We start from the raw sequence: 26015 nt of genomic DNA on the forward strand, positions 1-26015 counted from the left end.
GTACGAAGCCTTCTATGCACGTTGTCCATGCGCAATCCCTGCGGGCGCGACATGGAAATGACGGACTCTGCGACTGCCGCGGTCAAATTACGCACGGGGTACGGCGATTTTGGTTGACGTGGAAACAACGTACAGAGCAGAAGTTTGTGTTACGTGTACGGTTTGTGTGAAGTGTACGCAGACTTCCTGTGTGATCCCCGGCGGAGCGTTTTTGCGCTCCGCTGGCCGATTCGGATTTGTAGAACCCCAGCGCTCGCTCGAGGATTTCGGCCGCTGCTCCAGATCGACCAGTGAAAAACGCCATAACATCCTTTCTACTACCACTACCAAATAAAGCTACCAAATACTACCAAATAAAGTCCAAGCACGATTTCACAGGGCACGAGTAGTGACCATATTTTATGCCGGCGTACAAGCGAACACGCAGTCGCCTATTTCCAACAGAGCAAGGCCAATGAGTATAGGCGCGCTGGGGATTTGCATGCCTCGAGAGCAGGCCACCACAAGGACTGACTGCTCAGAAATACGAAAAAGACAGGCGCCGAACGCATGCATGCGTGACGTTATAGCGCACGCGGAGCTAAACTCCAGCCACCGCGCGCTTCTAGATTAGGCAAATAAATGCAGAGTTTCGCAACGACTTGGCTTCTGACTAAAATACGCTGACGCGAAACGTCTCGTAAAAAAGAAAGAAAGAAGAAGCAAAAGAAGAACACGAAAACAGGGAGTGGCCGGCAACCGCACACTCCGCCGCCGACAGGCGGGAACTTCGCCCGAAGACTCCAAAAGTACGAAAGGCGTACTCTGATTTTCCGTGAACCTTCGCGAGAACGCGCCAAGTTACGCTGTCGGTGAACGAGGAAGTTGCTTCGGACGCTTGCCTCGGACCCATCGGGCCGCGGCGCTTAGTACTGGCACCTGGGGCTTAGAAATAAATAAATACGGAAATACGCAAATAAACGAACTAACTTTCTGAAGTCGTCTGCAGCCACGAAAAGTAATTGTTATATTGCGCAATATATGCGCCTACTACTGCGCCTATATATATATATATATATATATATATATATATATATATATATATATATATATAGTTATGGCTGAGGAAAATCACGCTGGCCCCGGTAGTAAAATGAAGAAGAGTACGACGTACGTTCAATAAGCACAGTATATTTGACTGACGTTTCGGCTAGTGGACCAGCCTTTGTCACTTTGACAAAGGCTGGTGCACCAGCCGAAACGTCAGTCAAATATATTGTGCTTATTGAACGTACGTCGTACTCTTCTTCATACATATATAGGCGCACTTTCGCCCGGAAAGCGAAGCATCGATTGCGATACCATTAGTATACATCTATACAAAGTAAGGATAGTAGTTTTATCGGCCGTATAAATTGGGGAACATTCCCCTACTAACTGAATTAACACGGATGGTGCCAGCGCGCACAAGCAAACATGAACACATCACACTCGAAGAGCACGAACACTCGCTGCGAAAACGCTGGTCGGAGCAAGCGCGGCAGCAGCAGCGAGCGAACTGAACTGCGTGCGGTCTATCACTTCAACGCAAGAGCGGCGACAAAACATCGCGCACAAAGGTATGAGCCGTCTGCAGATCCCTTCCAAGATACGGCGCGCGCGACCGTGCAAAGTACGCACTTGGCGGAGTGGAAGCCGCCGCCGCGCCGCCCCCCTTCTTCCCTCGCTGCCTCCCCTGCTTTCCTCCAGATATGGCGCGCGATAATAAGCCACGATTGACAGTTCCCCTTGCGCCCGGTGGCGAAATGCACAGTTGCTGCCTGAGCGCAACACCGCCCTTTCCTCCCTCCCATCCCCCCACGGCCTTCCGCGCGTGGAACAAAGCGAGTGTGCTCTACGCTTTCTTCTTTCGCATGTGCTAGATTGAGCCACGATCGCCGGCGCACCCTCGCAGGTTTTCACTTGCAAATTCAGCATACGGCGCGCGGCGACGACTTCATCACCTTTGGACTTTACACGGGACCTCACGGCGATGGCGGCGCCGACGGCAGAAATGCGCCTGGAGTGTCCATATAATTGCTATCACAATAGAAATCCGCTTCGTGAGATTTTTTGTTTGGGCATGAACGAGATATGTGATATGGCGATAGCCAATGGTCTGTTGACAAGCGCTGAAGATGGATTACGGTAATTTCAATGGTTTCAAGAATGAGTTAGATCTTGAGCGTAACTACTGTAATGAGCGCATTCGAGGTGGGTTTGCAACGCCTCCGCTTGTATCATGATCACTCGTCGCAAGGCATGTTAGCCAAGTTCATTTTTGATGACAAACCGTGTTCCACGTTAGCTCGTGGGTGATCTGCGGTGCGGCCTCTCACCGTTCAAAGATACCGTTCACGAGCGGACTGACGTAGCGACAACCGATGAATAAAGTGGCGCGTATACAGCGCTGTCCATGGTATTCATACACTCGCGCGCCAGACTATCACGTTCGTCCATTTCCGCGACGCCACGGCGGCGGACCTCTCATCATCGGCGTCTCTCGAGAACCGCGCGGTCGGTAGACGCTGCATGCAGTGCGGTTTTGTGGGCTTGTATTGATTTCGTAAGTTGACACGTTGACACTGCGCGCACAAGCCGGGCACAAATAAACGGTGGTGTGGGGAGCGGAGGAAAAGCAGCGGCCGCGACCAAATGCGATGCCGGAACATATATGCGTAAAGAAAGGCGTCGAGCACGTGTCGCGCGCCTCTCGTTCGTGCGTTCCGGCCGCCGTCTTCGAACAACGAAACCCGGCAGGCACGTGATCAAACACGGCGGGCGAGCCGCTACCAAAGCGAAGCTGCGTAACCTGTAGACACGGCGCGCTCGCATCCGTCCAAACAGGAAGCGGCGGCTCATCCCCCTTCAGCCGAGGCAGACTCGCAAGAGGAGGGGGATGTCACCCGCACCGAAGGAACGCGACTCGCGTGACAGTAGAGAGAGACGGTCGCGACGACGTAAGCGCAGGGGTGGCGAAGAGAGTCCGAGCGTATAATTAATGGCGGGCGCCGATCGGCTGGGCGGCAGAACGCGCTCACTGGGTCCCACCTTTAATGGGTTTACCGACGTTATCGACAGTCAAGGACTCGGCGAGAACGATTAATCGATTCGTTCACCTTTATCTCCTTGTCGGCGCCCGTGCACGAAAAACCGACTTGGGCAAACTAACGAGCGCGTGTCTCGTCCGCCGCCGCTCGGCACGCGCCGTTGGGAGGCTGACGAAGATGACCGAACGGAATCTCGCCGCTAATTCTTCGGGCTGCGAGGTATAAAGTATAGCAGTGCCTCAAGTGACACCAACTCCAGCTCGAGGAAGCAGTGCGTGAACGACGGCAGACAAGGCGACTATAAACCCCCGTCACACAGGAGTCAATCGCGATCGAACTAATCAGATTAAGCATATAGGGTGATACGGCACGGCGAACTTAATGCATGCTTGATTTCGACTTCTTTCCACTCAATCGCGCATTGTCAATTAGGATCAACATTTTCGAACGCGCGATGCCTGGTACGCGGAAGAACAACCAGGATCAGCATCTCGATGACTAAGGGTTCAGTCGTGTAGGGTGGTCCCGTTTCGAGTGCGCTTAAAACTTTCGAAGCCAACCTACTTGAGGATCAAAGCTACCCGTTTTTACGTGAGTGTAATACTCCGGTCACACGGGAAACGTTGTAGTGTGCTAACTCAATTCAGATTTAACTCTCAATGCGGATCGAACGCTGCTACACACAGCAAGTTTTGAGCTGGCGAAAGTTACGACAAAGATTGTGCTCAATGGCAGAATCAAAATTGGCATGTCGCACGGGAACATTCAAGATCATATTAAAGTAACGACAGCTTGATAACCATGCGGCTTGGCTTCAGAAGAATAAGGGGAACCGAGGGACTGAAATTTGTATTAGTCACAATCACATAAAGCCAACAGACAACGAAGCCAGGAAAATCATAGCGGATAATACCAGTTCCTTTTTTAAATGAAACGTAGAAATACCAAGGAAGAGTGAAATTAAGGCGCACGAAAATACAATTTGACGTCGTCCTCCCGTATATACATCATGCATACTTGTGTGCGTGCACTAGCTATAGATCTGGCCATCCGAATGCTAACCAGCTCCGGTGGCGACCATGGCGGCGGGTCTGTAGAATCCTTTAAATCGCCGGCATCAACAGCAGCGGTTTGTACGAGCCAAATGTGTGGTTGGATTCGCAGCGATTAGCTACACGCCTACAGGTATCTTTAGCTTGAATAACTGCAATCCATCACCTTGCAACTTTCCAGCCCAAGAGTTGAAACCAAGCTGGAGGTTTGCGCGAAACGTAAAACCCTACAGCGGTTCGTGTACTGAAATATTTGTGACGTTGATTTCGATGATTATGAACATCATAAATTTATTTTAGATGTGAGCGAAATGCGAAAACACCTGTGTACTTAGATTTAGGTGCACGTTAAGGAACCCCAGGTGGTCCAAATTTCCGGAGTCCTCTACTACGGCGTGCCTCATGATCAGAGCGCGGCTTTGGCACGTGAAACCCCAGAATTTGTTAGCATAGATTTATGCCTTACGAAGAAATTACATAAGCGAGTTATATCAATTATAAAACATCGATTATATCAAGGCAGACAACCCACTTTACGTTCCCATGCTTACTATAGTACGCAAGATTCTGGCCGCACTGCACTTCGGAACGAAAAGCTATATACGTCCGGATTTGGTCTATCCAGGGGGATAAAATGACGATGTCAACCGCTAACCCGGTAACTTCTCTGTGGTAGGGTTACAAACCAGCGGCAAAATATCCCTTTTCAGATCATCAACTTTTCCCGTTTTTATTTTTCCTTCAACCACTTCACGCATTAGGAAAAAAGGAATCGCAACGTGCTTTGCACTTAATTTCAACAAAACCAAGGGATAATATGCCGGAACGCAGCACGCGACCAGTATGGATCAAGGGAGTTGAAGTACGATTCCTTTTTATTCCTTTTCTCTTTCTTTCCGAGTCCCGTGCTATAACCGCGAGCTGCAATCGTAAGAAACTGCAAGCACATGGCAAACAAAGCTTACATGGGCCCCTTCATTCAGAGCATCGCCGGTCATAAATACTTGTTTAAAAAAAATTATGACCGGGCCAGTTTAAAATACTTTTTTTAACCGCTATATCGCCACATATTCGGGTGCTTTCAAGATTGCGATGAGTCGGTGCTTAGTGAGACCAAAAGTGTTTACGAAGGGTCAACAGATGTTTTTAAAGGTCCCTGAAAAGACTATCAAGCTGACCTGCATCAGTCGATCACTCTCCTGCATTGGCAAAAAGGAGCAACTTTTCATCATCATCATCATCATCATCATCGTGAAGCTTGAAAAGACGACAGACGGCGCCACCTCGCTGTGACGTCATGGAGAAGAAAAGAGGAGATAGCGAAACTGTTGGCGACAATGCTCCTACGAGCATGCGAGCCAAATATGGTTCCGCGTTATGCAGCAATCTCGCGTAATAGATCGCTCGCTCTATCGTGCAGCTTTCGAGGCCCTCCTCTACTTTTGCCGCTGTTAAATGATGTCACATCCAGCGCGACAGCCCACAGACGGCAGCCACTGGGCGAACGCTCATGACCATAAACGATACTGCTGCGCAAAAGCTTGCGCACGCATGTACCGTCGTGAGCAGTATGAGCGGGAACACAGTAGAGCGTGTCAGATGGCCTCGAACCTTCAGGGGCTCTACCTCGAACATACTTGAACCTAGTGTTCCTGTATACGGGAGCGTATACAGGAACACTACTTGAACCCTGCTATGGGCGACGCGTGGCGGCCGCCGTCGGAAACAAAGTGGAAAGGAGGACGTCGTTCTAATAACTGTTGGCACTCCCACGATGCGTCTCTTTACACAAAGTGCGGAACTTCACATCGCCAGCGCACATAGAGATAAAGCTGTTCGATATTGCGGTTACTGATAACTTTGTGCACCGAAGCATGGCCAATAGCAGCACTGTCTAGAAGCGTAAACATTCGAGAGCTAATTCACTGGGAAATCAGTCCGTCTGTCTGAAACGCGTGACACGATGCGCTCCACAATATATACATCAGGTCCTACGGAGGTATATCTGAAAATACCTTACGCTAAACGCAGTAAAGGGCGCCTAAGAGGTGCGCTCTCAAAAAGAGAGAAAAAAAAGAAGCATGACAGAAAAAAGAAATGACTCGCTGTAAATTACTGTGCACGTGACCATCTTATCTGCTATCGGCGGCTAGGGAAATGCCGTAAGCTGCCGTTTTCAACAAGCGCAGGCGTGGTGGGAGCGAGTGCCAACAGTTAGCGGAAGAGCGTCCCCCTTTCCTCTCTGTTTTCGACAGCGCCATCCGCGTATCGCCCTAACTCGGTTTCGAGGTTGTTTGCCACGCGTGTGCGTGTTCCCGCTGATATTGCTCCGCTACCCCCCCCCCCCCATAAATTTTTCATTTCGGTCATCAATTTTTTTATTAAAAATTGGCCAAAATCGCTAATTTTCATAAAACGAAACTATCAAGTTTAGAACTCCAACTCAACAATGAAAAATCATATCACAATTCTGTGAATTTCATCTAATAGCACATCTACACCGGACAAAATTGATATGTTACACATGAACCTAAAAAATTTAGTATTATGTAAACACGGCTTTTGCAGAACCCTTGTACACAACGTAACCAATGCACGTAAGATACAAATTGACATTCCAAATTTGTCCGCTTTGACTGTTATAACAGATGCCGTTGAAAGAACCGCGATATCTGTTCTTGATGCAGAGCTGTTGGTTTGTAAATGTGGTGCTCCTATTTTTTTCGAAGTTTCAAATTTTTCGAAATATTTTAAACAAATTTCAGGCCCTAAATCGAAATTCCGCTTCCAACAGACACTACAATTTAACTTTCTCTCTCAAATGCAACAAATTTCATTAAAAGCGATTCCTCTTAAACAATTTCTCGAGGGATCAAATACATGAATAATAATTGCTTTGCCATTGCCAAAGCTGCTGCAAACAAATTCTTGAACGCTACGCACCGTAAAAACCAGTAAAATATGTCATTTTTCATAAAAGAATATACTCGTATGTGCCAAACATTGTGTCCAAAATAACTGATATCAATGCTTCCATGTCTTTTGTCTATTTAATAAGTGAAGAAAATATCACACGAACTTTATAACTATATCAGTTCGAAACCACAAAGCAGTGCATGCCGCTGATATGAAAAATGTAAAGGCCATGAAATGAACAAGTTGAGGACAAATATATTAATGAAACTTTGTCATTCAAGAATCGTGTTTACATTCATGTACGTATGCAACGGCCAGTGCAAAGTATCAATGACGCTGGCATTTGTTCCAATGTATTACGCAGGAGCAGCTGTCACCGGTCGGGTATCGTGAGTAATTGCACCGAAATTATAGTCGCAACAGAGAGCACGTATAAAAAGCAGGAGTTCTGCAAAATATACGAGGGCGAGTCAAATGAAAGTGAGCCAATGCGAATATATGACAAACGGGATACTTTATTTAAAAGTAGTCTCCATGAGCATTTAGACATTTGTCCCATTGACTAAGGAGTCGCGTAATTCCGGTCTCATAAAATTCCTCGCGTTGCTGCTTCAAAAAGTCTGCAACTGACTCTTTCACGTCATCGTCCGACACGAATGTGGTTCCCTTGAGCTGTTTTTTTTTTTTTTCTCGGTTGCCCCAACATATGGATGTCGCAAGGCTACAGGTCTGGGGGCTGTGTGGCGGATGTTGCAGCGTTTCCCACTTGAACGTTGCCAGTTTTGTATTAAATACATCAGCGATGTGGGGACGGGCATTGTCGTGGAACAAGATGACCCCATTCGTAAATTTACACATCGATTCTTCTTGATTGCAACACGCAGCCGTTCCGGCGTTTCACAGTATCGGAAACAATTGATAGTCGCAAGACTTAGCAAATTCTATCCGTAATGGTCCCTGACGATCGAAAAAAAAAAGTCAACAACACCTTTCCGGCGGAAATGATGGCCTTTGCTTTCTTTGGGCGTGGTGAATTCGAATGTTTCCACTGTAAGCTTTGCCGTCGTGTTTCAGGCTCGTAGTAGTGGCACCATGGTTCGTCCCCGATCACAATTGCAGACAAGAAGTCGTCACCCTCATTGTGATACCGGATCAGACCAGTCAAGGCAGCGCCGGACTTCTCCGTCTTCTGGCAGTGGTTCAAAATCTTGGGCATTCATTGCGCACACAAAGGCCGATGACAGAGATGTTCATGAATTATGGCATGAACCGAATCGTGACTGATGTTCAGACGCTCTGCCAGTTCATCGATGCTTATCCTGCGTTCTTTTCTCATCACCTCATCAACCTTAGAAATATTGTTAAGGGTGATTTCTCGATGGCTTTAGTCCCGTCTTGGATCGTCTTTGCAACTTTCACGTCCTCCTTCGAACCGTTTGCTCCAACGCTTCACAGTGGCCAATGAAATGCGATGTTCAACGTGCACGGCAGCCATACGACGACTAATTTCTTTTTACGAAATACCTTCAGCAGTCAAAAGCTTCACGGCACCAGGCTGTTCAACTTTTGGAGTTTCCAATATGTCACGCAACCATGATCAACCGAATGTATGAGAGCATTACAGAACCTTTATCCCCACACCTGCGTGTCACTTTTGTAAATGAGACATCCCTCTCTTCTACGCACATGCCTCGCAGATAATGAACCGAACCATTATTGCGCGGGGTGGGTAGGCTCACTTTCATTTGACTCGCCCTCGTACATTAGAAATGCGAAGATACAATGGAATATACAAATGCGAAGATAGAGCTTGATAAAGGGCAAAAAAGTGTCACTGGAAACAAAGTTCACTGCACGTATACACAATATCTCCCAACAAGATATTTAAACATACGTATAAGTCTCCAATAAATGTACGTATATAAGAAAAAGTCACGGTGTATAATGCGTCAAACGAAGCAAATAAACGTGTCGCAATCACAGATTCACAGAATCCTAGATACCGCCCCCATTCCGTTCACTCCCCCCGATGTATCGCACGCGACGGAAGATGACTAGCTTGCTCTCCGCTTTTCTCCTTTGCGCAAACAAGACTGAGTCACCATCGTCGGCTCACCCATTCCACCCCCCCCCCCCTTCCCGTAGGCTTTAGCTCGCACATACAGCATGCGGCGCTCGGTAACGCTGTTATCGCCCTTGGACTCTATACGAAACATGAGGGCGACGATGACGGCAGGAATGCGCTTGGAGTGTCCATATAATTGCTATTGCAAAAATAAGAGTATCCGGCAACTGAAGCGTCCCGTGGCCCATTACTTAACGCAAAGGATGAAGTAACAAAATCGAACTTTCACCATGCAACAATTCGCTGCGCCGCAACAATGTTTTTTTTTTCTTTTTCCTTTTGAGGGGCTGGGGCACCGAAATTAAAAACACAAGGAAAATATGTTGGCCACAATTGGATGCCTACTTTGCGCACCTAATGTGGCTACCGAATGAATATCGAAAAAAACGTGAGACGCTTGGTCCACAGAGAACCATACGCATACTTATCGGGATCCTACACCGGCGAGCCAAGACTTTCCAGAGAGGTTGCCCTCAAGCGAACGCGGTGCAATCCGTTGAGTCCTCACAGTGATGGCGGCGAGCGACCATTGTTTCTTTTTCTCGTCTGCTAGCCAGAAAGCGTCTAAAACTCTGCCAGGCGAAAATCCATTCGGCCAGAGCAAACCGAACTCGCACCGAAGTGCGCCGCGCGGTGGTCAGGGCAACACGAGAAAAACGTATGCGCTCTGGCTGGCTCTGGCAGCCCGCGGGTAGGGTAGCAAGACCAAAAAAATTGAAGACGCTCAATGTGTCCTCGCGAATAAAAGTCAAAGTAGGAAAAAATAAATAAGAACGCAGTTACCTTGGCTGGCTTTAGTGTCTTAACATGGATGCTTTGGCGTAGGTAAAAAAAAAAGATTGATATTTTTTTATGTGATATGACGGCACGAATGAACCACCACAACGCTTCGTCTCATCGGACCTCGCTGCGTGCTTTGGCAACTTGTCTGATAGTGTGTTGATTTGGCTTGTCCCGTTGTATGTTCCAATGCAAGATTTTAGAAAAGTCTATGCACCTTTGGCGTCAAATGTTTATAACAGCATTAGACCCACAAAGTTCCGCAATTGAAAATCTAAACCACTACTTTAGAAATATCAATGCACCTTTCACATCAAAAGTTTGAGATTTACACCCATAAAGTTTCGGAATCGATATAAATGCGCTCCGTAGATTCCGCAGCGTCTGCGAGATGCCGCGGTGAGCCCGTTTGTTATCAAAACGCCATTGAAACTTTGTGTTCGGATGGGGCTGCTTGCGTTATGTGACTCTCGGTGCATGAGCGTTGCCACGAAATGCAGCCCGAGTTCGCAATTTTCGCAGTGAAATGTCTTTTCGAGCATGAAAGGGACATTCTAGACAAAATCCAAAATGATTTCCGGCGCCGGGGGTTGCTTTGGTCGGCGGTGCATTCACAGCACAAAAAAATTTCAGGGGGAGGGGGGGGGGAGGGGCGCTGAAGCCCCATACGGGGGTGGGGGGGGGGGGGGTATGGGGCTTCACAGCGCTACGTATAAGGTTGAGGTTCTGTGTTCAGCGAAAAACAAACTTCGGACAATTTGTTTGCGGATTCGCAGGAAGCCATCGCAGTGCATCGTCGTCTTCACACTGCTCACGTCTTCGTGATCGCAAATACTGTTCTGTAGCAATATTAAAAATAATTTTTAATTTAATATATGGTGTTTTACGTGCCAAAACCACTTTCTGATTATGAGGCACGCCGTAGTGGAGGACTCCGGAAATTTCGACCACCCGGGGATCTTTAACGTGCACCTAAATCTAAGTACACGCGTGTTTTCGCATTTCGCCCCCATCGAAATGCGGCCGCCGTGGCCGGGATTCGATCCCGCGACCTCGTGATCAGCAGGCCAACACGATAGCCACTGCGCAACCACGGCGGGTTGTAGCAATATTAAGCACACCAAAAAAATTTGTATACATTGTGCGATGGGCATAGTATACAGCTTCGCAATAATAATAATAACTGACTGAGGAGGCCACCCACCTTCGGGCTCAAGAAGCTTGGTCTGACAATAAAGTTTATTTCTCTCTCTTCGCAGTATATAACTTCGCAAATCGGGCCGTGAGGTTGGATCGGCTGCTTTTACCGGCTTTTATGAAAATAAACATGCCTTATAAGGCCAGCGAACTGAACTGTTCTTATCAGCCATAGGTACTGGCCGCTGCCCAGTTCTGGCGTGCTATTAAAAAAAGGTCACCTATCGTTGCCTTTTACTTGCTTTTCTCTGCTTAGGCATCCTGGGTCACTCAGACGGACTTGCGAGCTAGACGTCTGGCGATACGAAAAAAATGTACGCATTCTCACTGCACTGCAAGAACGCACTGGAGGCACGTACGACACACCGACCCATTTGCGATCCATGTGGAGTTTATGAGCACAAACACATTCTCGCTTGAGAAATCGTCGTGCTTTATTGAACAAAGTTCGGGTGGCCGCGCATCACTACAACAGCGCGCCGGCGAGGAGGCAAAATGTCATTTCTGACTTGGCGTTTCTGACTCTGACTCGACTGCGGCCTGAGGTGTTCTTACCACGGTAAGTGAAGCAACACGTAATCAAAGTTTTGCGATAGCCAGCGCATGGTGCAGAACAGTACGCGCGTAGAACCGGCCTACGTGCGACCATGGAACAGCCGCTTGATGTGTTCGCAGGCGTACGTTCTGTGGAGCCTTGCCGACCCTTGCAGCGCATCCGTTAACCTTCAGTTCACTGCGCTTCTCACGCGCACAAATAAGATACCTCTGCCGTATGGAGGATTCGTTCCTTAAGTCAAAGCAGCCGCTTCTTTCCCATCTTCCAGGACGAAGCGTCGGCTGGCAGGCGCACGGTGCCGAGGGCAGCAAAATGCGCATATTCTGCGTAACGCTCTATCAGCACGTGTATTGAGGTACACCTGTGCAGGTGTGCATGAACCTCGAACGCGTTCTGCCTAAAAGACTTCGAGCTGTCGCGAGTACTGCGAGGAACAAGCAACAGTTAAGCAACATGTGTTTTAATATGCACATAGGCAAGTTGTTACTGAACACGAATTATGCATTCATAACGTACGTTTTACGTGCCGCAAATGCACCATATGCGCTGTCAAAAGCAGGAATCACTGACCTGCAAGGCGCTTATTGTACAGCTTCTGAAACGCATGGGTTTCGGCCGGCGATGGCACGTTAGCATGATTCCGCCAAAGAGGTCAAAATTTCCCGCGGATATTCCTTTCTCCGTTGCCATTGCCGTGGCGCGGTACATTGCGTACAGCGTTGCATGCGCGTTCATTTCACGAACTTTAGTTCCTCTTGTCCCACCTGGCCACAGCACATTCAGGAGAGCACGGTCCAGATAACGCAGCGCAACAAAACACGGAGACCAACGCAAACCTGCCCGCATGGCGCCTTTGCCACGATACGCAAACTGCGGAGCAACACGTGTGAGCGCACAGAACCATAACAAAGCCGCCATTGTGGCCCGAAAGGCGTGGCTGCTACAACAAAGAAATAAAAAACAGCAAAAAAGAGAACATACTACGTCATTTCCTCCACACTTTTCTCCTAGCGCGCGGAGGGCGTAGGGCCTCTCCTCAGTTTCCTTCCTCCATGTCTCGACGGCACATATCACAAGTCGCCGTAGGCATCGAAGTCCCTAGTTATAACGAAATTTTTGAACAGCTCTCATAGCATTCACGCAACAATGGCTACTTGTGTACTGATAAATGTTCATATGCTGCGGCCTAAAGCTTACGGCAAGGTGTGAAAACGCGCTCGCAGCGAAAGCCAAATATTGTGCGCCGACATGCATGAATATATGCAGTCGTTCGCCGCGAGCCCGTGCGATCGCAGCATGGAGGCTTCATTCTGCTATGCTCCATTCCGCTATACAGACAGCCCCCTACAAAAACATATTTTCACATAGCTTTCACAAAGCCGGTTCGGGGGACTCCATACCGCGCGTAGCGGGCGTTCACGGTACGTATTCAAGAGATAGCGTCTGTAAACCACTCGGCGTTTTCTGTTTGCCCAAAATTATTATTTTTACAGTAGAAAGCTTCTCTCGTTTCGAGAGTACTTACTGAAATGCTCACAAGGGCTCCGGCGTGATGTTATTATTGAGCGCCGACAGCCAAACCTATGAGGAGCGCGCCGCGTTATCCGTCATACTACGCAAGCGAGGCGCTTCCAATAGATGGCGACTTCGTAAGCCCTCCCCTTTTTCCTCACACAAAGAAGGATAGAGAGCGTAAACTTTATTTTCAAATCAATAAGATTCGAGTCCGGCGTCTTTTTAATGGGTCTAGGCACCCGCCGCGGATGCGGTTCCGAGACCTTGTCTCACTTGGCTCGCTGGACGGCCCAGAGTTGTGCTGTCAGGTTGGAGCTGAGCAGTGCGGTCTTCCAGCGCGAGGGGAGGCTGGCGGTGGAAGAGCCAGAGGGGTCGGCACTGCACGACTTGTTTGTTAAGTCCTGGCACTCCCATAACATGTGATTAAGTGTGGTAGCCTCGCCACACGATGTGCATCGGTTAGTAGTGTACATGTCTGGATACATGGCGTGCATGAGTCTGAGGTTTCTGTAAGAATCCGTTTGTAATTGAAGTGTACTGCTTGCGTCCTGTCTAACCTAGCGTGAGGGAATGGGTATACACGTCTTTGTAACTGGTAGTGTGTCGTGATGTCATGGAACCTGGTCATACGATCCTCCCACGCCCAGACGTTTGCAGTACCCCTCAGGGGCTCTTCCTCCAATGATGCTCGGTGAGTGAGGCGTCGAGCAACGCGGTGAGCCGCTTCCTTGGGGATGCTCAATCCAGTGTGTGCTGGAATCCATAGCAAATGCCTTTGGTTATCGAAGTCGGCCTCTCCCTGGTGTATGGGATGTCGCTGGAGTAGAGTAGTATGTGATACGCCTCTTGCGAGATGCGCCCATTTGCAAAATTGCGAATTGCCATTTGGGAACCGCAGATCACGTATGTCGCTTTGGTTTGTGTGAGGGCCAGTGCTATGGCCGCTTCCTCTGCCGCTTCGGCATGTGCCGTGTTCACGGTGACGCTCGTGAGGTGGTTGCCTCGGTGGCTAGTAACTGCCGCCACGAAACTCTTCCTGTCTCGATAACGGGCCGCGTCGGTGAAGACCGCCTCCTTGTTGTTGGAGTAAATTTGGTTCATGTGCTGTGCCCTGGCTTTACGTTTCCCCGCGTGGTGTTGGGGTACGTATAGGTGCTCGCCCCCCGTATGGTTCTTGGAATTTCTACTTTGATGCCGTGCTGCGTGTGGTATGTGATGCCGAGCTTTTCGAGCACGTGTCAGCCCGGGCGGGTCTTGGACAGAAAGAAAAAAAGATTAAGCTTTTATAGTTAAGCCTTAGTGACTGCCCAGCAGGGTTGCGGAGTGGCAACTCTGGAGTTTGAATGATTCCGCAATCATTCGACATTTTCAAAGACCCGGAATTGACTTGGAATTTAATAGTGGCACCAGTCGAGCAGATTGAATGAGAACTGGATGGATGCCGAGAATCCGGAATGGAGTTGCAATTGAATGGTCATATAATCCCGGAGTGCTAAATGCTGATTTTAAGCGAGACTTAGAAAACTGGTAACTTTGCCAAGTAGGCTAAACTAGACTTGGCCAGTTTACGACATTTCTCGTTTCTTTACTGAATACATGCGCTTTCAGTATTCTCTGCTTCTATAATGATAAGCGACACGGTATTCTACGCTTTCTACACTGCTTTCAGTTGTCGAGAATTATTAGACTTAGCTTGACTTACGACACAAAGATAGAGGCTAAAAAAAAAAACAGTGTCTCAAATGGTGCACCCTGCAGGATTCTGGTGCGAGTGGTGTGTGTTCCTCGCCTCGTTTTCTTTGCGCTGGTCAAAGTTTGGCGCACCTTGGCCGATTCCACGGTGATGTGGAACGCACGCGCTGTCGACTATCCAGAAGGCGCGATTACAGCTGCTCAAGGGATGTGCTAGAAAAAGAATAGTGCTCGCCAATGTGCCACCGTACGTGAAACAATGAAGATCGTCCTGCTAGACAGAGTGGTGCGTTTCACTTTTATGTTAGTCATCGTACGCGAAGAGCCAGCGCCTAACATTATTTGCAGGGCTGTTCGAATATTCGAAGCTTTCGAACACTGACCTATTCGATTCTGTCTTCGAATGGAACAGTCGCTGCTTGATTAGATTAGGGGTGTTCGAAAAGCGATATTCTGAGGCCGAATCGAATACTTTTCGAATAGCGCTAGAAGCGAGTCGATCCGTATATGAAATAGTTTTCGAATAATGAACAGCGGTTAATACAATTATATAAAACGATGTTCCTATCCCAGTATTCTTAAAGTTAGCAAGTTCCTGTCATTACGTAGTACGTTATGAAGAGTTGTTAATTAAAAGCACAACGGAGCATTAGAAGCAAACAAGATTTTTCGAATGCACAGGGCTCTTCAGAGAGTGCGAATTATTGCTGTATAGCCTGTAAGGTATGGCTACCTAAGTGACGTAGCTTGCTCCACTACGCAAGTTCTCATGTTTTATGCCTGTACTATGCCCGCGGTGGCGAAAATTTACCGCACTTTTACTCCAACTTTATGTTTATATGGGCGCAGCTGACGTTTTCAAATATAAGAAATGTATTCGAAAAATATTTGCATATACTAATAGTGACTATTCGATTCGTTATACGAAAGTTTGGAATATTCGCACACGCCTACAGATTAGATCTTCGAATCGAATAGTTTGTATTCGAAAATCAGAATACTTTTCGAATAGTTTCTGGAATACCTTAAGTCGTCGAGTGTACACGTCAAACGCGACAATGAAGCAAAAATGCGATAACTTATCATCCGATCCACGGCAGACATAAAACAGTGGACCGCACGCTGCGTCGCTCAGAGAAGCAGACTTTTCCGGCAACTTTTTTTTTCTTTAAATTTTGGGTTTTACGTGCCAAAACCACTTTCTGAATATGAGGCACGCCGTAGTGGAGGGCCACCTGGGGTTCTACATCTAAGTACACGGGTGTTTTCGCATTTCGCCCCCATCGAAATGCGGCCGCCGTGGCCGGGATTTGATCCCGCGACCTCGTGCTCAGCAGCCCAACACCACAGCCACTAAGCAACCACGGCGGGTTCGACTTTTCCGGCTAAACACAATCATTCGCAATAAAATGTTTAGACACGCCAACTGGCAGTGATTAATGTCTGGCGCTATTTATAGATGCAGCACCTGTGCCCTCTTAACGGATAAGATATGAATACGTTTCACTGCAGCATACCCTATACAATAGCGCCACCATCCGGCTCGCCCCCCACTCTCCACCCCCAAACTAGAACAGCGCCTCTTTTTTTTTTCGTTTTACCTATTTCGGCTCGAATTTACAAAGCGGTACTAATTAGCCAACAAGGTTGCCTTCCTAAACTATGTGATAGTGCATGACCACGTAATGACCTGAAAAGCCCCTGAATTTGCGAACAAACTGCTAATTGCTACTAATGCTCCCTTCATGCTCTTAATAGAGCATTCTTTATAATATGAAGTGTAATATGACAGTAACATTTAATGTTGTGAATACCAGGATGGGAAAACTGATATTAATGATGGGAAAGCTGCACTATGTTCGCAAACTATTCGATAAACATTATGTTCGAGACGATTGTGTAGCTATTCGATTCAGCCTTAATATTACTATTCGCACACCCCTAATTACGTTCAACGGTGTTAAGACTTCCAAAATGTATTTTTACTGATGGGGCACGCAACGCCAAGTTGAAGCGCCTTATTTACTCGAATAGGAGGAGTGGAATGGATCAGCTTATCCACTCCAGGAGTAGGAATCGTCCAACTCCCATCATTCCGAAAAGTTAGGAGTGGACTTGAGTTGATGTTCACTCTCGGGAATCAACTGGGAATGGAATACTTGACGGCCTCATTCCGCAACTCTGATGCCCAGGCGATCGGTCCAGATCGGCCTCATACTCGTGACCAGCTGCTGGCTATCAACAAGCTCGCTGAGCCGGAAATCGTGGACGTCGGAGGTCACATAACAATTCTACGTCCTCTCAGAATGCATGCCCGTAAGCCGTCCGCTCGCGTTAGTTTGGTCCCACCGAAAAATGCTTCTGCTTGCATCTAACACCAGCTGCATCTGCGCAATTGCTACGACGGCGACGCGAGCAGTGCTCGGGCGCGCTACAAGTGTAAGGCTGCGATAAAGTAGCCTACGTGCAATAATCACATATCCTTCCGCAGCATTCACACACCAAACGATCTCTCCACGTAATAACAAGACGCCAAACAATAAGCAGCTGAAGATTACTTAAAAAGATTTCAAAAAATGAAGGGCCGACGGTATCGGCACACTAAGAAGGAACAAAAGACAGGACAAGCGCTTTGTCCTGTCTTTTGTTCCTTCTTAGTGTGCCGTTACCGTTGGCGCTTCATTTTTTGAGAACTATGCACCAACTAGCCCCACAACGTGTTTTACGACTTAAAAAGAGCTTAACATTGTACTGTACTTCTGTGCACGAACAGTCAGTCCACTTTGCTGTTCCAAATATTTCACATTTTGAATGGAAAGCTCACGCACCAAGCGCAAAACGTGTTGACAGTCTGCTTTGAGGAGAAGCGAAGAAGATTGGAACAGGTGAGTAAAGGTTATTGTTCCAATACGTCCTCGCGCGAGGCAACCAATCAAGTGTCTAATTTTGTCAATCGCACAATCAGCGATCTTAATCGATTAATTTAATGGCCACAGCAATGACACATACCAGGCAGGACTGACGACCGTTCGGGAGCATGGCAAACAGGGTACATTCAGCGCAGCAAAGCCCGAAGCTTGGAGTTGACTGACGTGTGCGGTGCATTATTGGCAGCGAAAACTGCTGTTAGTTCACGCCACGTATTTCCTTATTCGTCCTTTAGCTCTTAGCAGGTGACACCGCCACAATCATAATATTACAAGAGGTACAGCCCTCCTAAGCCGTGTTTCGCACGCAAAAAGGCCAGGGACAGAGCGCTGCGACGCTTGGACAGTGCACATGCCTCATCTGCTCCAAGCAAGCGAATCCCGCAAGGATTCCCAGCGAGTCACGCCCGTGGCATCCGCCGCGCCAGTTCGCTGCGAGACCTTGATACCGCCTGAATCATATTCTAGCCGACGGATCCTCCTCCGTGCTATCTGCGTGCCGTCGCGGACGACATTCGCCTGTGCGCATCCGACAGCAACAGCGCGCGATTCAAGCGCCGAAAAAGTCTCCTCGCGACATTGCGCATATTCCGCACACAACATCCCAATCTCGATAACAATGAGGGAAGGGGAGAGAAACTTGAGAAACCTCCAAAAATTAAACTTTCGTTCTCTGGCCTTCGCTCTCGCGCGCAACACGTGCGCGATCTCACGTTGATCGCTCAACGTGGAGGAATGCTTCAGGCTGGGGTGCAGGATCATGCTTAACAGTGCGGAGACGGGGCTATCTCGAATGGTCAACATGCAGGCCGGCGCTTACAGCACTATCCACGGTGGCTGACAGTACGCTGCAGGGATTGTTTCGGAGCCTCAATCGAAGTCAAATGATGCATAAACAGCAGCACAAACTTGAGGCGCGAGATTTCGCTGGATGCAAAAACGTTACCATACTGTAAGAAAAAATAATACGCAATGACAAAATTCCTGGAAAGGTTCCCTGAAAGATTCACTTAAGAAAACCCAGGGACTTCACAATGCGGCCATATATGCAAGCCCCGCTGTTGCTTCTTTTTACGTTTATTAACTTCGTCATCCTCAAGGGACTTCGTTGAGTGAAGATGAAAGAAAAGAATTATGTGAATAGAGTAAAACTGTAGGCGAGCTTCGGCGCCCTGACACGGTCAACGCCGCGACATGTGTCTTTAAATTGCTTGGTTATGGGGCAAGCCTCCACATAAGTTATGACAAGTGCTCCCGATATGTGAACCAACAATTTTGCACAGTAAGGCGACTTTTTTAAACACCTGCAGTGGTGTTACAAGTACTCGTAGGTACGCAGAAAAAAAAAAAGAAAAACGGGCGCCCCGGTTTTCTTTTTTTTCTGCCTGCGCCGCGTGCAGACACCAAAGGGTTGTCCAGTTTAAGCCGAGTCAAATGAGGTCGAGTAACTTACCTTGCGAAGTTCGTCACAGCAATCAAACAAATTTGCGCGGGAATGTGTCAGTCGGTTTCCACCGGGCGCCGGTTTGAAGGCGCTAGCCCAAATACACTAACGCAACGGGCACCGTTGGAAATCCCGGCATCGGTCCAGTAACGCATACGATCACCACTGCCACAGCGTAAAGATCACTCAACAAAGGTTAAACTTTTTTCGAAGACCTTTCACAACGCCTTCACGTCTCCACAAAGAGAGCCCAAGAATATTCCGCACGAGTGTATCTCCACTTCGCCGATTCCGCAAACTTCGCTTTGTCGATGCCAAAGTTATTTCACACTTTGCCGCGCAGGTACGTCGTCTTCGGGCTGCAGCGGCACCTGCGCAAAACCGGTTTTCTTACTCGTGTGCCCGTGGCTCCCTCTTGTGAACTTACTACACATGATTTTGGACAAACGACGAATAGTTTGTGCTAGAAAGGCTAACCAACTTATCTTAGCAGCAGGTTAAATATTATTAAAATAAAAAGTTAAAATTTATAAAGCAATTTACTTGAAGTGCCTCTGCTGTTGTTTTTTTGGACAGCCGCATCATCCACCGCTAGTCGTGCTGGCGTCGCTGCCGGCACTGCTGGGCGATGCTGGTTTGCCCACAGGCGGTTCCCGCTCTAGCCCTTAATCTTCGCTGTTGCTAGTTCAGTCTGTTACGCTCGGTGGGAGTAGCTTTGTCAACAGTTTTGCCACCGCTCTCGAAAAGCATTATGCTTATCAAAGTCAAGGTAAGTCGAAAACAAATTGTGTGTTATTGAGGGCAAACTTACCATAAACACAGTCGCGCATACGGTTTTGTCACTGCCTGCAGGAATATGCATCCTCTTGTCTGATTGGCGTCAAGCGCAATGCTATTTATGTAAATGTTCACTACTAGTTTTCTTAAGCTAGCTGTTGTAGTAGCGTTGGTTAATGACGGATCTGTTTTGCTTCTTGCATGTCACTTGGCACGTCAGACGCTCACCGGCAAGGAGGTAAACTTCAAATTTACATTGACGTGGTTTGCTTGCTCGTTTACTTAGCGAAATTGAGCGCTTTTTGTTTTATTAACGTTGCCCACGCTTATGTTTGTTTACAGATAGAAATTGACATTGAGCCCAACGATAAGGTATGCAAAACCGTCACCAGTGTTGATATACTGCCTTAACTTGCTTACGAGCGCTTACCAGTGTTGATGTGCTTGAATATTTAAGGTTGAGCGAATCAAGGAGAGGGTTGAAGAAAAGGAAGGCATCCCACCGGCGCAGCAACGGTTGATTTACAGCGGCAAACAGATGTAAGTGTTGCTGCTGAAGGGCGGGGGTATTTGTGAGTTAAATGGCGTGCCACCCATTTTCTCGCGCAGCTTTCGAGCTCTTACCCTTTGCTTATATATATCACTTTACACAGCACAGCGACTTCAAACAGTGTAATTTGTGTTCTTCCATCCCACCTTTACCTTGCTAATTTGTCTGATAGTGATCTCTAGGATTTTGTCTCTGAAGTTGAAGAAACGCTCCAACCTTGCCTGCTGCTGTTATGGATGCTTAGCTGCTGGTCTTGATGTTCAATCTGTTGATGCAGCACTGCTATTCTCAGCCTATTCTTACTCCCTGATGTTGCTCCCTACCGGCTTGTCTTCTTGCCATGGCTTTCATATTTAGTGGATGAAATTCTTCTGTGGACATTGTTGAAAACGGTTGGGGCGTGTTTCCTCAATGTTACCACTATCTGCAGCATACCAGAGTGAACATTGTGTGGCTCCTTTGTCTGTGTGACTTCCCCTACTTTCTCTCAAATTTATGCAAAATATTAATTTGTCTTCTTTGCTGCACACTGCTGAAGTGCTCAGAACAATAGCTCCGACGTCTATATGTTACCTGGCATGACAAGCTGCCTCTTAAAGAGCGAACTCCCCCCACTGCTGCCTTGTGTGCAATGGAAGACTGCGTGCTTCCTTGCCGCCCTCCTCCCTTGGGCGTGCGAGATCGAGCCACCATCCTTCTCAGCTTACCTACGCCCCCACAGCATACAGCGCGCAGCCACAATTGCACTTGGGCTTCATACGGAACATAACGACGACGACGGAAATTCCCCTAGAGTTTCCATATTATTGCTCTCGCTATAAGTGGTCACAATACTGAGTCCTGAGGCACTTTGAAAGTGTCTACTAGTGGACCTGACCATTCAGTTTTACTACGAGAGTGCTGTTTGCAAAGCATCTTTCAATCCATTTCATTGTCATTTTACTAAAAGCGAAGCTTTTTTTGTTTTGTTTGCGAACCTCGCTGGGTTTCTTGACCGTGGGCGCTGCAGCCTGGCTGTCCCCTTGCTGAATATGCCAACAAATAGCAGCGGAGGACACGCAGCTGGCAGTGCAGGGGAAAGAAAAACACTTCGCCTTCACGCATTCGTTGCTACATGGTAACGACGAAGTAAACACTTCTAGCGGATGTAATGTATTCAAATTGCACTGCGTACATATGCTGCCTCTGAAACCATGATGCGTTGAAGTAGCCAGCAACTCCGCTGAAGTAGTCATGCTCGCAGTAGTCAGCAACTCCGCTTTACAAGACTTGGTATAATTTCTGTGTGTCCGTGCTTGTGTGTGTCTGCATGTGTACTCATGTTTTCACTCTTTATGCACTCGCACAAAGCTTTGCTAAATATAAATTCCTACTCGGTGGATCTGCTTCGTTTTTGAAATTTTTTTCTTTGCATAACCTCAGATTTGCTGTTGAGTACTTTATCGAATGCTTTCTGGAAATCCACATGCACATCCCCTGCTACTGTAAATATGTTAAGGCTTCTGAAGAATCGTGACTAGTTTCTACAAGATGCAATGCTGAACCCACTTCAAATGACATGAAAAATTGATAAAATGAGGAATCCGATTTTCTATCACATCTCCAAATATTTTGCAAGTCACAGATGCCAGATGGTCATCATTTACTTGCATTCGGGTGCCTCCTCTAAATACTGCTATTACAATCTCAATGCATTACTCTTGTGGCAGTGACTCCGAATACTTCTCAAATATATGTTTTAGATAATGCAACATCCATTTGACATAGTGTTCGAGGAATACAGTAGGTATATCACCTTGTATATTAGCATTTTTTCTGTTTAGCAATTTCTGAAATATCCCCTGCTGGGCAATTACAATATCCATTGGTACAAGGCCATGAAATGCTAAGCTATCTTCCTTTGTGTTACTAATGCTTATGGTGAATAAAGGCTGAACATTTTTAATGTGGCTTGCTTTATGTACCTTTTCCTTAAGACATTACTTTTCACGGTGAATATGGCCAGCTTTTTCTTTCCCGTCACTAAAGTGACTCAACATGTTCCGGTGAAGCCAGAAGGAAACAGCTAATTTTTTTATCATAAAAACATTTTATTTCGCTAAGGTGCATTTGAGTTTAGTTTTTAGATTTCAAATTGCAGCTTATATGGCATTGTTGTGCAATCTTTATTTTCGTATCAACTATGTCTCGGGGGAATGCAAGCTCTAGGCCTTTTTTCTTTATGCACATTTGAATGTATCTATGTACTGCCTGATAATAGCTTGGAAATTTCGCCACTGTTACTTACCAGAGAAGTTCGAAACTGTAAGGTTAGGCTGCAAGAAATAAAGGAGTGAAATGATATCAGCTGGTCCATAAGCCTTATTTTTTACATGAGCGTAGCAACTTGCACGGCCACTCGCATGCCATGTATTTCTCACTATTTAAACAACTGCCACTTAGGCACTAATTAAAAAGTTAATAAATGTTTGGTAATTAGTCCTCTGAACCTCGCATTTTTAGTGGCAAATTATGTCCACCTCCCCTAGAAACATCTCTGAAAAAAAAGCTAGGTTTTCTGCATTTAGCCTTGTCATAAAAAATCTGTATTGTTTAAAAAAATAACACCCTGTATAATACTGTCATACATTACTTAGCTTTCACTGGATAATCTAATAGGGCAAGCTGACAGTTTAACTAATTGTGTGTTTCATTCTGTATATCAGCATGGGCTCAGTGGTTCTGAATTATGCAATTGTTTCTTCTGTGTAGGAACGACGACAAGACAGCAACAGACTACAAGGTCATGGGCGGCTCTGTACTACACCTGGTGCTAGCGCTGCGTGGTGGGCGATGGAAGCCCTGTCGACAGTAGGATAAGCCGATTTGTTTAAGTGCAGGTAATGCTATGTGCACCTTGCTTTTCTAATTGGGGCACCAAAAATAAATTTCACATTATGGTGCTATAAGAAATCTTGTCAAAAAGAATACCATACTTTTGTCATGCTTCATTTGCTTGTTTAAACCTCAGTTGATAAATGTGCTTATCAATGAGTGCACTAGTGAAGCTCTTTAGCATATCACTTGCAGTGTCTTGAAATAATTTGAAAATAAAGCTTTGAAAACACTTCTTTTGTAAAATGAGCAACCCATGTTGACTACAGCGATCTTGAAGATGCTGTGGAAAGACTTCATGTTTTGATCTTGACCATTTTTAATTCACGAGTAGTCTTATTGGCAATAGAGGGTGATAGCTTTGCAAGTTGCTATAATAAGAACAAGGTTTGCACCCTTTCCACCTGCATATTGTAAGTATGCAATGCTATGCTAATGGTCAGGCAGTGCTGCCATCCATAGGGAAATTTTCCTAGATTTTGGGTATTTTAAGCCTTCTCGAGGGAAAGTTGTCCAAATCTATGGAAGTTTTTCACCAGTTCATGGAGGAAACAAAACCTAGGATATACTTCTAAAGACAATCGGAGACATGAGAAGCCCGTGCTGCAATGCCGCAATGAATACATAGAACTGCTGGCATGAGGACGTGCTCAGATTTCAGTCACTGCGAATTACCTTCACATTAGCATCCAAAGTGACTCGTATTGCTGCAGCATGGCGAGTGCATCTCGCCAAGTAAACAGCTTGTAGATGTTTTGGGGCTTGTTAATGAAGCAGTGCTGCTGCGCTATTGCAATCTGATCTAGCTGTGCTGTCGGTTTTTGTGCATTTGGAATGAATTTCACTAGTGAAACAAATTTATGCTGCACCACCAAACAAGGCAGCATCAGCAAATGTCTGTGTAAGCGGACAGGTACATACCTAACACAGAGTACAAGGTGGTGGTGGCGCTTGGCAGCCACCACCACGCGTCTACAAAACCACACGAACACTGGACAGAGTCCCAGTGGTCATGTGGTTGGGCAAGTTTTGCCATGACCCGCCATGGTTGCTCAGTGGCTGTGGTGTTAGACTGCTGAGCAGAGGTCGCGGAATCAAATCCCGGCCATGGCAGCCGCATTTCGATGGAGGCGAAATGCGAAAATACCCGTGTACTTAGATTTAGTCCTCCACTACGGCGTGCCTCATAATCAAAGTGGTTTTGGCATGTAAAACCCCATAATTAAAATGAATTAAAAAGGTTTTGCTGTGGAGGAAAGAAAAAAAATTGGCCACGCATCTGCGTGCTTCGCTGCAAATGACGTTTAATCATGGTGGTGCTATGTCAGTACGCAGCATGCAAGAAAGTGGCACCCTGTTTGCTTTGACATTTGCATTATGGAAGAGTCCAGCGTCAAATCTTGCTTCCGACTCGAATGTTTTTTGTCAGTCTTGGCCATTTGTTGTGCAAACTTGTTTTGCATGTGGAGCAAAGTACAAACGTGCTAGCATCGTCTGAGTATAGCTCCAAGCAGATGCGATTTTAGCATAACAACTTGCACTGCGACACAACTTCAGCTGGAGTGCAGGGGCTTGATTATTGAAGTACTTCAAAACGATCTTGCAAATAAATTGTACTTTAAAATGTGCAGACTATTTACAAAAAGCACAAAATTTTACCTTTACAGAGAACATTGACAAACTCGACAACCACACCTTGAAAAAATTTAGGGAAACTTGGGGAAACTAATGACTTTGGAGGGGGAACTGACTTTGGAGGTTGGCAGTACTGGTACTAGGGCGCATCAATCACTGCTTGGCACAGACATCATGCAGTCATTCTATAGCTGCCATGCATACCCTGAAGAAATTGCATTGGCAATTTCTTCAGGGTAGCAAACATTAATACAAACGCACATATTCACTGACAAGTTTCTTCGTAGAGCATCACTTTCTGTTGCTTTGTGCCAATTTAAAGTTAGAGTATTGGCCCATGCTGGACTTTGTCAATTTAACAGGCAAGCTTGTATGTTTATCCAGAATTTCCTCTACCGTTGCTGCTTATTGGCTTAGGTTGGTAAAACTTTTCTTTACAATTGGGTCACTTGGACTTGGAGCACTCTTAAAGTCAGTCCCAGAGATGAAACTCTGAGAACATTGCAGCTAAATGGCACTTTTGCAAGTGTAAACGAGCTCAAGTCTGAATCGCATGAGATTCCAATTGTTTTTCTCTGCATGCCTATGTGCAAGGTTTATAGTCCACATGATCCCAAGTCGGGTCCATGAGCGGGTCCATGAGCAGAATCCAGTAAGCCTGATAAATACATGTGAATAAAGGACTTCTGCACATTAAATAAATTTTCTTATCTGGAGTAGCATGTTAAGCATATGGCCAGTCAAAATATCACAAGCATCTGCTTTAGGACACCAAGTTTAACTGATAAAATTCTTCCAAAGCTTTACTTTTGTTGATCGTGCAGTAATGGGTTATTCCCACTCCTGTAAAAGCCTGTCAAGGCTTAGATTATTAATAAATAAAATGAGAGTTCAATTTCTTAACTCT

At 46.6% G+C, this 26015-nt stretch overlaps 2 protein-coding genes across 6 annotated transcripts in view; one reads left to right on the top strand and one right to left on the bottom strand.

Annotated features, from left to right (window-relative positions):
* Mcr (macroglobulin complement-related) overlaps positions 1 to 19640 on the bottom strand; it is a 242829-nt gene extending 223189 nt beyond the window's left edge. For 3 of the 5 annotated variants that reach the window (XM_070530061.1, XM_070530075.1, XM_070530064.1), the window contains exon 1: positions 19282 to 19640. The gene's annotated coding sequence lies outside the window, so the exon portion shown is untranslated. The remainder of the gene's footprint in view (positions 1 to 19281) is intronic. The other 2 variants (XM_070530080.1, XM_070530087.1) reach the window with 2 other exon arrangements.
* Positions 19641 to 19884: 244 nt separating this feature from the next.
* On the top strand, positions 19885 to 23709 carry Nedd8 (Nedd8 ubiquitin like modifier). Its single transcript, XM_070530104.1, has 5 exons — positions 19885 to 20041; positions 20270 to 20287; positions 20392 to 20421; positions 20507 to 20589; positions 23351 to 23709. The coding sequence occupies exons 1-5, from the start codon at positions 20024 to 20026 to the stop codon at positions 23451 to 23453; spliced, it is 252 nt and encodes an 83-aa protein (XP_070386205.1). The 5' UTR covers positions 19885 to 20023; the 3' UTR covers positions 23454 to 23709.
* The last annotated feature ends 2306 nt before the right edge of the window (positions 23710 to 26015 follow it).

The sequence above is a fragment of the Dermacentor albipictus genome, chromosome 1 (genome assembly GCF_038994185.2).
Source record: "Dermacentor albipictus isolate Rhodes 1998 colony chromosome 1, USDA_Dalb.pri_finalv2, whole genome shotgun sequence".
Classification (NCBI taxonomy): domain Eukaryota; kingdom Metazoa; phylum Arthropoda; class Arachnida; order Ixodida; family Ixodidae; genus Dermacentor; species Dermacentor albipictus.

Bases quoted from the DNA above. Each gene is read 5' to 3' on its own strand.
- Nedd8 (XM_070530104.1), top strand. The intron at 20,422-20,506 runs GTATGCAAAACC...TGAATATTTAAG, and splicing joins ACATTGAGCCCAACGATAAG to GTTGAGCGAATCAAGGAGAG. The intron at 20,590-23,350 runs GTAAGTGTTGCT...TCTTCTGTGTAG, and splicing joins ATTTACAGCGGCAAACAGAT to GAACGACGACAAGACAGCAA.